General features: G+C 42.3%; 1 protein-coding gene across 26 annotated transcripts in view; it reads left to right on the top strand.

Moving 5' to 3' along the window:
* The window catches only part of LOC118284298 (regulating synaptic membrane exocytosis protein 1-like), a 68,528-nt gene that overhangs the window by 10,231 nt on the left and 45,023 nt on the right, over nucleotides 1-13,274 (top strand). For 25 of the 26 annotated variants that reach the window (XM_035607085.2, XM_035607080.2, XM_047335007.1 and 22 more), the window contains exons 3-4: nucleotides 9,693-9,903; nucleotides 12,134-12,145. In XM_035607085.2, coding sequence (XP_035462978.2) covers nucleotides 9,693-9,903; nucleotides 12,134-12,145 — 223 coding nt within the window. The remainder of the gene's footprint in view (nucleotides 1-9,692; nucleotides 9,904-12,133; nucleotides 12,146-13,274) is intronic. The other variant, XM_047335001.1, reaches the window with a different exon arrangement.

Below are 13,274 nucleotides of genomic sequence, written 5' to 3'. Positions count from 1 at the left end.
CAGCAGCTCATTGTGTGCTCATTTACATTTACCTGAACTGCGCTGGGATCAATTATAAGGGGATGATATGAACTAATCTGCTTCTGCCTTGAGAAGGTCTGACACGAACTGCAGTATGAATACGTCAGAAATGTGAATTTTTTGCTGAGATTGCGGCGCATTGTCTGAAGTATAATGTCGCCATGATGAAGTTTGTCCCCTAACCACATAAACATGGTCACAATTATTTAATAAACAGGCTTAAAAGATCAACATAAAACAGGTTTTTATATCATTTGTGTATTCCAAACAATGGAATCATCACATTTATAACTCTATTAGTAGGCTATAAAATTAGCTTTCAAGAATCCTGTACGAGCTCTAATCACCACCAGGGCTCTTACTCCTTTCCCCCAAAGACCACAAGGTTCTTTTAGGAGCGCATAAAGAACTTTAAGAGCGTAATGAAAATTCATCAGATAAAGAGACACTCTCCAGCAAAATGATTGAATTTATTTGAATATAAAAAAATACACTAGGTGTAACAATTATTTCCGCTTTAAACTATTTAAAAAAATGATGTTAGTATTAAACTTTACGCTAGCTGTTAACTGTATAAACATTATGAATGTCGTATAAATGTATAAAATCGTCCGAGACATTTCTTTTCCCTAAAGTCTGTGTCTGTGTGGGCCACAGAATATCACTGGTGGTCCGGCCCACTTTGAGCTCAGCCAGCGGTCCACAGCAGGACTGGCATCAAATGCTTCAGTGAAGTCGCCTCCAAGTCTCCACAAGTGGACAGTCCACGGCAGCATCTCGAATGAATTCTTGATGCCCTTTCGGTCCCGACGAGTCGATCACATGATTGTTACCAACCGACAGCTTTGGTTTGCGGTGACCTTTACGTTGGAGAAGCGGGTCAAGAGGCAGCGGTAAAATTAGTTATCAAAATCGGAGAAAGACAGAGAGCGAGGATGAGGAGTGAGTGGGCAGAGAAGCCACCAGGAAAATATATCGAGAGAAAGAGGAGGGGGGGGGGGGAATGTGGAGAAGAGAGAAAGAGTCAAGAAGCATCACACAACTGTCAGTTTTGGCGTGAATCATCTCATCTTCCTCTGTTGATATTTCCCACAAACTCAATTTGTGGGAAATATAACATTTTTGAAGAAAACTTTTCAACCAAATGCTTTGAATAAAGACCATATTGCTGTATTGACATTACAGCAGTCTGAGTGAGGGCAGAGGCAGCTAACGCTACTTGTCTCTCTTGTCCAATTGGTTGTACATATCCTCCAAACTGGAAGGGAACGTACGAGAGAGTGTGTGTGATAAGGGAAGGATGGAAGGAAGGGACGGACGGAGGGAGGGAGGGAGGGAGGGAGGGAGTGAGAGGGAAGTGAGAGTACACCCGAAGCGGCTCAGCGTGGCGAGATCTGTGACGGAAGTGAAGGGAGGGGAAGCGATGGAGAAGGAACAACAGAGCTTGGCAAAGGGCGAAGGAGAACGAGCGAGCGAGAGATTCTCCGTGTCCCTGCTGCCATATGGTGAGCAGCCAGGCCACAGCACATAGATGCACTAATGGAGGGGTAAGCGCAGCAGGAGGCTCATTAGATACAAATCATATCAGATCATGCTTGTCATGAAATATGTGGATTTCCAGTTCAGGCAGAAGAAACATTTTGGGTAGATGATTTTTATTTTTTGCACGTATGCCTTATTTTTAAGTCAGTATAAAATGTATTCTCAAAATCAAAATCCCTGATGTGAAGTATGTGAAGTGCGCCCTGCAGAAGGGTTTCAATTAGAATATAGCATTATGGCCTTTGTGGTGTTTACATTGTGCATTTGACAAAATTTAAAGTATTTGTTATTAAAAAAAAGACCTGAAAAAATACATATTAGTCAATTCATTAACTGGAGATCATTCGCCTTCGGTCTTTTTCCTGGGTTGAACTGGACCCAAGCAGAACGTGTTCCTGTCTCAGCTCAGCAGACAAACACTTTTATGAAATGAAATAATAAAGAAAAAAGCAACAAAAAGACAAACAAGATAGAAATGGCATTGTATTTTTTATTTTGATATAGTCATCAACATGCCCACTCCAGATTTTCCTGTTGTATTTTCACCTGGTTCACTCAGACATTTTTCTGTAAATGTGACCTGGTGGCTGGCAGGAAGAGTTCCGTTCAAAAATGTCCAAAACAACATTTGAGGAAATGAGCGGTATACATCTTCCAGAAAAGTTCCGGAAAAATGTATTTAATGTACGTCTGAAAGTAGCTTCAGCTATAGATTTTGTGACACATGGTTGCACAGAATGAGAACCCTACCAGTGTTTATGACCAGCTTCATAATCTCTGGTTTCTATCAGCCTGCAGATAAAATATTTTCTGCAAATACTAAGGTGTTAAAGTGAGTGTAAGAGGTTCTCTTTGCCATGCAAACACGCGCGAACACACACACACACACACACACACACACACACACACACACACACACACACACACACACACACACACACACACACACACACATACACACAAGCACGCACGCACGCACGCACGCACACAGAGTGCCTGCAAACCGGAAACTCATTTCTAATCCTGGCATGCATTTTACCTTCCATTCAATTTCACAAATAGCATGGAGAGGAGGAAACTTTTTAATACTCGTCTATTATAGGATACCAAATGAGTTCCAATCAATCTTGTAGATGACTCCTCTATACAGCGTGTGCGTGTGCGTGTGCGTGTGCGTGTGTGTGTGTGTGTGTGCGTGTGTGTGTGTGTGTGTGTGTGTGTGTGTGTGTGTGTGTGTGTGTGTGTGTGTGTGTGTGTGTGTGTGTGTGTGTGTGTGTGTGTGTGTGTGTGTGTGTGTGTGTGTGTGTGTGTGTGTGTGTGTGTGTGTGTGTGTGTGTGTGTGTGTGTGGACTTGATTAAAGTCAGGAGTTAGAGAAAGCTGCCAGGAGGAAGAGAGGAGGCGGGTTAAAGAAAGGGTCGGACAGAATGAAACTTTGACTCTAGTAAGATTTCACACCAACATCTCGCACCAGAACAAGGGACTTTAGGGAGTTACTTGAGAAATAAGTGTTGGGGAGCAAATGAGAAAAAGGTGGAGAGAGAGTCGGAGACCGCTTAATTTGTAAATGGCCGCGAGGTGATTTTCTCTGACACTCTGACTCATTGTTATTTGATTCATGTCCGCCCGCTTTTTGAATATCGATCCAGCATCTGGAGGAGTGACTCATATTCGGCCATATAGAGGCCTGAGTCACTACAGGAAGAGTTGAAGCTGGCTCCCAACACCCAACCCGATGCCACCCTGCTTTGTGAAAAGCCCGGGAGTGGAGAGAGCAGTGCCAACGTTTGGCTGAGCGGCCGTAATGGCACTCAAGGACTGAAGGACTCAGCTATTTTATCCGCCTTTTTATTTTTAGACACATCCGCAGTGTGTTCGAGCAGGAGGTCTTTAACTTTTATTTTGGAGCGGTTTACCTGAAACCTTGAGCTTTTATCCAGGATCCAGGGCTTTCGGAGAAAAGAGGGTCCAAAAAAACATTTTGGAGGAAGTCATTTGAGGAAATTGAAAGGAAGCTTTTGCCTGCACAAAAAAACTAGGAGCTCATTAGCAAGAGGTGAGGATGAGCGGACCCACAGTGATGAGGAGAAGCATCTGAGGGGTGGTGGACACCATGTACACACGCTTTATATACCCCAATCTGGCACCGCTAACCTTTTAAAACTGTATTCGTCATGATGATATTTAAACCACATGATGACGAATCATTAAATTCATTTAAATAAGCTGTATATGGTGTCTCTGATGTTATCGGTTGGGTTTCACTTGATATCGTAATGTCTCGACCTCACTACGTTAAGTGCCTTGAGATAATGTATGTTGTGATTTGCAATGTCACAATGATATCATTATCCTGCCGTATGATTTTTTTTTCATTTCTGTGCTTTAGTACATGTATATTGTCCTATAGGATGCAGAAAATACCTCAAAAAATGCATTTTTTGCACAATGCATGAACTTATCTTATCCTCTTGTATGGTTGGGAATAATCTAAGTATTTAGATGTGGCTCATTGGTCTGTTTTTTTATGGGTTTTGGAAATTAATGGAGATCTGTGGCACAGAGGAATAAGATATACGGTAGAGGACTTTGGGGTCAGAAAATAGTGAATTCAAATGAAATGAAAATAAATTGTTAAAGATTATTTTATTGTTGTTTTTATGTGTTCATCACCAGACTTATCCTTCATTAGGTGCACAGACGCTGGTCAGGAGAGGCACAGAGGAGACACGCACGCACGCACGCACGCACTCACGCACGCACGCACGCACACAGCGTCCCACTGAGCCCATTTAGTGAGCTGGTGAAAAGGTCAGTGACCTACATAAACACCATTTCCACACCTCCATTAAACTGTGACCATACATGACATAAAAGGAAGAATTTATTTGCTACAAGAAGATTGAAGATTTTCATTTAGGGATTTAATTTGCATTTAAGCCAAATGCAGAGACTACTGTAGGCGTTTGGCCACACAGCACAACCGAAATCCAAAAGTTACAACCCTCAAGAGTAAAAATGCCAACAAGGGATATCCCTGGAAGATAAATAATTAAGTGTGTGTGCGGGTGAATGTGAACGTGTGTGTGTGTCCTCTCTGTTTGTCCTTGCCAGGTAAACGTCCATGTGCTCAGAGTTACGGCGCATCGTAGCATCTGTCACACCGCTATAAAGTTAGTCCCGAAGCTTCTTGCCGCCTCTCCTCCCCCTTCTAATCCTCCATCCTTCTTCACTTTTTATCCATCCGCCTTCCTCGCTCTTCCAACCGTCAAGCTGTCTTTGTGTTGCCCGCGTTCCCAAACTCTGATGTGTCTTATTCCTCTGGGCCGGAGAGCTCCATTTAACTAAACAGAGGAATCTGTGAGTCGGTCTGTCTGTCGGAAAGGGAAATTCCTGTAATAATCATGTTTGCCAATATGATTTTCTTTTTTTTCTTTTTTTTTTTTTGCAACGCATAACCCCGTTTTCATTCATATTCTCATGAACAAAGCTCAGGTTTCTCTGTTAGCGCGGCGTCAGTGTGCGGAGCTCGTTAGTTCGTCTTGGCGTAATTACGAGACACTTCATATTAATGGCGTCTCCTGCTGTGAGTCGTGGGGAGTTTGTTTAAAATATGCATATGTATGCATCCGCGTACCGTAGTTACACGCGCACGCACACACACACACACACACACACACACACACACACACACACACACACACACACACACACACACACACACACACACACACACACACACACACACACACACACACACACACACACAAAGGGTTTACTTTTAAGTCCTCCAAGAGCAGAGCCAGTGAACGTTTTGATGGGAAAGCGGAGGAAGTGTGTTTTCACTGTTTGCATGGGAAAGTGACACTTTTATCCTCACTTTGGCTTAACCTTGTGTCTTACTACATTTTGAATATGTATTTTTTTGCTGCATTTTCTTAATGAGCTCGCATGTCCGTGTGTCTGTCGCACTGTACGTTTCTCTCTGATCTCTTTCGCTCTCTGTCTTTCTGCTTCTCTTTCCCCTCCTCTCACTTTGTCCTCCCGCCAGCCGTGTTCACGTAATGATCTGCCCCCCCTCCCTCCCCTCCATAAGTTTCCTGACAATGTCGTTTGATGTGATGAAGATTTTTTCTTCCCACCTGCAAGACAGAATTTGATGGCTTGTAGTTGTTGTTGGTGTTGTCGTTGACGGCCGACTGGCGGTGATGTAGAAAATGCGGGATGGGGACAGAGGGAAAAGAATCGTTGAAAATAGAAAACATAAAACCACGATCAGACGGAGGCAATGGGCGTCGGACTGGGAAGGTATGAGGAAGGAGTTTTGGCAACAATCAAAGAACTCTGTGAACCCAACGAGAAAATGACAATAAGGACGGAGGGAAATGCCCGGAGCCCCTCGGTGCATTTAATATTGAGTTGCTACATCCAGCAGACACGGATTTATTAAGTCTAATACACATAGAAGCTATTTTGGATGGAAGCCACCTATCATCAGCAGTAATGCCCCGGAAATAACAAATAAGACGCCAATAATCAAATTAAATACCAAACGTAACACTCCGGATTTGTCCAAAATCTCCAGATCCAATTCAAAGTTTTTTAAGGATTCCGATGAGCAACCAATGTAGTATTGATCAATTCCGCAATAAAACGTGTAATCGATCACAGTGGCTCCATGTATCTCAAGACCGTACTCTACATTGGTCCGACTCCACTAAGCGGTGAACGGAGCCAGGGGTTGGGTACGAACACAGTGAGCGCCGTGGATCAGGAAGTAAATCCTGCGGTGCTGCAGCAGCAGGTGACCTCTCTGTGACCTTTGGCTATTTTGCTCCCAGGAAGTGTGTGTGAGTGGGCGTGTGTGTGTGATTTTGCAAATGTGTGAATGTTAATGAATTTGTTTGTGTGGCGATTACAAGAGGAGCGTGTGTGTGTGTGTGTGTGTGTGTGTGTGTGTGTGTGTGTGTGTGTGTGTGTGTGTGTGTGTGTGTGTGTGTGTGTGTGTGTGTGTGTGTGTGTGTGTGTGTGTGTGTGTGTGTGTGTGTGTGTGTGTGTGTGTGTGTGTGTGTGTGTGTGTGTGTGTGTGTGTGTGTGTGTGTGTGTGTGTGTGTGTACACATTGGGCAGGTGTTAACATTTCCAGGGGCAGCTTGTGTTTCACCCACTGGGTCCCTCGGAGCCTCTGCTGGGTTTTTTTCCCGAGGTGAATTTGGAGGAACGGTTTGTTCTGTTACGCCCAAAGGAGCGACGCGCAAATCTCTCATCGAATGACAGGATCTCAGGCTTCCTTTTCTTCGGCCCTCCTCTGTTGGGATTTGCACTTTTAAGCGTTGAACTGATGGGGGAAGAGGCTCCGTGGCTAAGTCCCGGTCTGTAAGTACTGTACTTGCGGCCACATCGCCGAGCAAATTATACTCAGTGCTCTAAATGTCATATCAGGTTAAATGCTCTTTCCGGTGGATTGAACGAGCGAGCGGAGACTGAACGTGAGAACATTTTGAACTTGCAGTCCGGCGTGGCTCTGATACGGCAACTCAGCGAACGCTGGGAGAAAACTTTTTTATAATTAGAAGCGGTGGTTCTTTGAAATGTTAATGCGGATTAATTCCTCTGTTTAGAGTCTTTCTTTTATGTTTTTCTCGTGTTTGAGATGTGGAAATCGGGAGCAATTCGGTGGTTTGTACGTCTTTTCTATTTATTGTTTCAATTTCTGTGCATTTGGATGAAGATTTGGATATTGTCAAATGCACATTGTGTTGTTTTAAGGTTAGAGAAAAAAATCATAGTTATATGAGTAATTTAATCACGGTGGCAATCTTTTATTTGTGATATGTTGTTTTCTTGTTTGTTCTGTACTGTCATAAAGACGTACAGAACAATAGAATCTATAGAGATTCATATGCCGACCTCGACTTCGTCTCTCTTCTTTCTTCCTCTCTTCGCCGACTCTTCTCTCCTCCCCTTTACTCGTCCTCCTTTTTCTTTCAGGCATCTCCCTCTCTTCTTTCCTACCTTCACCCCTTTACCTCACAGCTCCTCTTTACTCCTCTCTTCTCCTCTTCTTCTTTTCTCCTCTCTACTGTTCCCCTCTTTGCTCTCCTCCTTTTTTAAAAACTTCCTCTTATCTCCTTTTCTTGTGTTCCCTTTTATGAGTTCTTCCCTTTTTATTCGAGCCTCCCCTCTGCTCATTCATATTTCTCCTCCTCTATCTACACTTCTCTTCTTTTTTTTTTAACTCCCTCTTTGTTAGCATGAACATGCTCATGTTATGTTATTGCCACAGGTACACTTGACATATTGTTGGATTATTATATTGCACGGTGAAACAAATATTGCACAATGAAATGCCCAGGACAAACCCAAGTGGAGTGAAGGAGGTGCGCTGAGCAGGTGCATATTTTGGAGCTATAAGAGTTCTTCTTTCACCCAACACGTCGGGATGTTTCATCTCATCTGTGCAGCCTGTCTTCTCTCGGTAGCCGGCGTTGTTTAAGTGGCCCAGTCGGTTCAGTGTCAGCGTTTTCTTCATCAGTTTACATTGTTGAGATATGGAGTTAGTGTACAGGTGCGTTTCAGGGCCAAATTCTGTTGGTGCTGATGTGCTTTGGTCCACTAAACGAAGTATTTTTCTCCATTCGCCGCTTCTTTGTGCCACTTTCGATGCTCCTCACTGTAACAAGGGAGGGTGTTAAGTGTCACCACCTCTTTGGAGTCTGGGCTATTTTTGTCGTCTTTTGAATTTTTTTTGTTGACTTTGCCTTTTTATATAGCACATTAGAAAAATGTGAACGTTGTTTGGTATCTTTTTTTCCCCCACAACATTGCCTCTATGACCAGACATTATCTCTTCACCTCGATATAGTATATAGACGTATAACAATCATCGACACACAAGATACATCAGCTGATTGGATCATGCCGGCGTGATTATAGACTCCAGAGGGCTTCCTTTATATATATATATATGCTCCTCTCCTCTCCTCCCTTCTTCTTTCCTCTGTACTGTATTGTCCTCACTGTAATATTGCCGGTGTGTTATGTATGATATCTGATTTTGTCCCCTTGGCTTGAGGATGGCAGGGTAGAGATGGGATCCATGATTTTAACTCATCTGCCTGCTCAAATAAAAGCTACAGTATAACTCCCCTGACCGCATGAGATAAAAATGTATGTATCTTCTCCTCAGCTCTTCCCCTCTCCGGCCTGTTCCCCCTCTATTTGCTCTCTCCTCAATCTCCACAGTGTGAAATCCAATTAATCAACATAGTGTAACGCCTTAGATAAAACCAATACTCTCCCCCCTTTACTCCTCGCATCGATCTGAAGAGGCTCTTGTGTCGGCAGAGCAGCCTGAAACAACAGCGGACACACAAAAAAAGTTGATTGCACCAAAACTAACAAACACCACAGAGAACGATGATATTGACTGGACTTAATGCAGCTATGGTCTCCTTCACTCTCTGGTTTCGGGGTCACCTCTCGTCCCATTTATTTATTATTTTCCAACAAAAAAAGATGGTACAGTTCTCGTCTCATTTTTATTGAATATTTTTCGCGCCTTGTGTGGGATGTGCAAATAATTCATAATGTATCAAATTGCACCAAAAGAGAAGAATGCTCCTTTCATTATATCTTTATATATGTAGCCACACCTGCTACAGGAAAGGAAGGGCTGCTTGGTTGGTCCACCACCTCTCTCCAGATGTCTCAACAATAATTGGATGGATTACTGTGACATTTTTCCCAACATTCATGGTCGTTTGAGAATAAATCCCAATAACTTTGGCGATCCGTTGACTTTTCCGTGAGTGGCACATAGAGTGAAATGTCCTGACAACTATTGGACAGATTGCCATGAAATGTGAAGCAGAAGATGAACCATAATGACTTTCCTTGATCCCCTCACTTCATCCGCTGGCGAGTTTGGTCGATTTGCACAAACATTTATGTTCACAAAAAACTGATGGATGCCGCTCATGGGTTCGACCAAACGACAAGCATGTTAGTTAAAGTTTGCGTGTATTTCCACACTGCATATTTTTGTCATTGCACTGTATTTTGTAACAATGATCGACTTTCACAGATGCAGAAGTCTTTATGTGTCCTTCTTCGATGGTTTTTTTTTCCAGAGGCATCCAGCAGCAGTTGACCAGCTACAGGGAGACGGTAATCCGGCAGGCCACGGCGGCGGCGGGTTCGGCCGTTCACCGGGACGACGCGCCCACCTGCGGCATCTGCCACAAGACGAAGTTTGCAGATGGCTGCGGGAACCTGTGTTCGTACTGCCAGACCAAGTTCTGCGCCCGCTGTGGTGGGCGAGTGTCCCTGAGATCCAACACGGTAAAGTGACATTCTGTCATGGACAGTTTTTCTCTGATTTGTACACACACAGTAAAAAAAACCCACAATAATAATTGAATGTTACATTTTTAGAATAAAGCAGAAATGTATTTCACCTTTGTCATATACAACATAATTTAACAACAACCAAATCAATTTCTGTTATTAAGTCTAACTTTTTACGTATACAAATAGAGTAGAAAAAAATATAAGAACAACTCTCAATACAACAGCAAACTCCAATTTGAGTGCATTAGTGTACATAATAAACTGGATGAAGGCAGAGTGAAGATAACTTCATTTTCACCCTTAAGCCTCGTAGCACAATTAATGAGAAATCAATCTACGATACAAAATAGATTAATAAGAATTTGGAATATACACATGGGTCCACCGTGAGGCTGTAGAATAGCTCTGATGCCACTTTTATGGAATCCTGCTGAAAAGATGAACACAAACCAATCCAAAAACAAATAATTATGTAAAGAAAAAATGAAACGATTACAGAAACAAATAAATTAAATGAGATTACATTTGTTCATTGATATTCTGTTTGTTATTTACGTACCGTGTATCAGATTGTTGGTACTAACGTCCCTGTAGAGCCCAGTGGGTCAATGGGTCCATCGATCACACTCCACTGAACAATCATGCTTTACACCGAGGTTAGTATCATCAACATACAGACACCAAAATACAGAAATACATAAATAAAAAGGTGTGTAATACTGAAATAAATGCATGACATCACACAGATAAATGACAATGTAACATAATGCAACACAATAAACCTTATATTTACAATTTGTTGAGTGATTGGTTTCATTTGTATTTCTTTATTTTTTTATACATTCCTAACCATCCTGCACTCGGAGGTGCATTAAACACAAACACCCTTATAGTTCATGCAGCTGGACAGGCCTCAGGTGGTGGAGCTCAGGTGTAGGCCATGTGTGCTGTATGTGTGTGTTCATGTTTCTATATAGTATATAGCTCTGGATGTGTGTTGATATGAACTGTATATTAGATCTGTGTGCATGTTACTGGGTGGTTATGTGTGTGTGTGTGTGTGTGTGTGTGTGTGTGTGTGTGTGTGTGTGTGTGTGTGTGTGTGTGTGTGTGTGTGTGTGTGTGTGTGTGTGTGTGTGTGTGTGTGTGTGTGTGTGTGTGTGTGTGTGTGTGTGTGTGTGTGTGTGTGTGTGTGTGTGTGTGTGTGTGTGTGTGTGTCAGGCAGGAGCTAGTAAAGGTTAATTGGGCATTAGACTGAGCTGTCGACAGAGGGGGTGGTCTCCCACTCGCTCTCCGTCTCCCAGGGGTCCGAAGGTGCCCTATACACACGCAGCGGGGTGTGTGTGTCTGTGTGGCCAAGTAAAAGGGGTGGGATAAAGGAAGTCACTTATATCAGTGGGACTGGCCTGCCAACACACACACACACACACACACACACACACACACACACACACACAAAAGTACATCCTAATTACTGGCTGACACAGGGAGAGTTCAGCTTGGGGGTCTTGTGTGGTGTGTTAGGGTTGGTGGCACCTGCATTCAGGTGGATTTTAAACACACATGTACACACAAACACACACACACACACACACACACACAAAAACACACAATGTCTTCTTCACATAGGAGGGGCTATTGTTGTTGTTTCATATATTTTTAAGTATCATCACTATGGATTAGTTAGCATGGAGCCAGAGCGAACAGGTTGTGTGTTTCATTAAACTCTACACAACCACAAATCTCAAAATAACAATTTGTGGTTTTTAAGGGGCGAATTAAGTGCTGAAACGTTGTGACTGATTCGGACCAAATCAGTAAGCAAACCTGGGTGTCTGTGTCCCATTCGTCTCCATTTCTGCCCATTCAAACTAGAATGCAACCCTGGAAGTCTCAGTTTTAGGGGTTTAATAATTTAAAATCAGTGTGTGTGGCCTAAACATGTCATGAACATACATTCTATTTTGTTGCTTAGTTTTACCGACTTTTTTATTATTTTTCTTAAAATTATTCTTACTCTTATTATTGATCAAATAGTATAATAGTAATATTAGTAATAATTACACATGAGTATAGATATATAGATATACATATCATATTTCTATCACAGTGTTTGTTATGGTAGGGCTGTAGGATCATGGTCATTCTTTCAGAAATCATCTTTGCTCAAATTGTCTCTGTCTTTCTTTTCATTATACATGGATGGCTGACTGGGCTGCAGCAAGACAAAGTGGTGAGTGCTGTGTTTCGCTTTTTTGTTTCAGAGCCACATAATTCTTCCTGCAACCTTTAAGACGACCCGTCTTAATGGGTTCAGACAGTATGTGAATGTGTGAATGTACCTCGTGCCATGTACCATGTACGTCTCAGCTTCTCTCTCTGTTCCATGTGTCCGTCACTACAAGTGGTGTGAGTTGCAACAGTCACAGCTTCCTTTGATGCTGGTTGGAAATGTCACATTTCATCTGTTATCATTTACTACACAACATCATCTCACACCTACAGTAGATCTGTTCATCCTTTTTGTTTTTTTCAGCATGATGAAAGACATGTGAGGAAACAACCTGGACCTCAGAGAGAGAGAGATCATGTGGACAGACCAAAACAAGTTTAAGATTTTACGAATGAAAACCTACTGTGTCGGAGGAAGTGGCAACAAGTCTGTGTAGACGTGGGGAGAATCCGTGTAAAATCCGTACACACAAGCTATAGAGATCCATGCATAAAATACATGAAACACATTCAAAGTACTTTGTCGTGAACTCCAGGTGGAGCAAAGAAGCCAAAAGCAGATATTCCAAGCTCATGTCAAATGTCTCGAAAGCATCTCTGGAATAATCATAATATTTGCAAGGTTTCTGAGTGTCTATGCACCAGCGTGTCTACATTTCTCAACGTCTCTCATTTCTGCACTTACAAAGAATCAGAATCAGGAACCTGGATGACGCGTTCACATGAAGGAATATTCCATTGGAAAAGTGCGGCTAGCATATCCATGTTCCTCAAAAAATGGGATGGTCTATATACAACATATGGCATTTACATGCTGTGCAAATAGTAACAAGGATACTTAAGATCATGAATGATCTCTGTCACTCAGATTTGTTCTTCCAATCCAACACAATCAAGCTTAATGTAAATGTGTCCTTTGGAGGTTTGGAAAAGGAATTTTGATCTTTCAAAGAAATTGCAAAAAATTGCTTACTAAATGTTTGAAATGCCCCTTGAGCTATTATTACTAGTAACCGTGAACCTATAACGCTTCAGCTTTGTTAAGCAAAATTTAGCTTTAACAGTTTGCACACACTTTTTTTCATTTTTCAACTTGACAAATTACTCAACTCTTTATGTAATGCATTGTG

Source organism: Scophthalmus maximus, chromosome 10, assembly GCF_022379125.1.
Source record: "Scophthalmus maximus strain ysfricsl-2021 chromosome 10, ASM2237912v1, whole genome shotgun sequence".
NCBI classification, from domain to species: domain Eukaryota; kingdom Metazoa; phylum Chordata; class Actinopteri; order Pleuronectiformes; family Scophthalmidae; genus Scophthalmus; species Scophthalmus maximus.
This window is presented reverse-complemented; position numbering and strand designations above follow the sequence as displayed.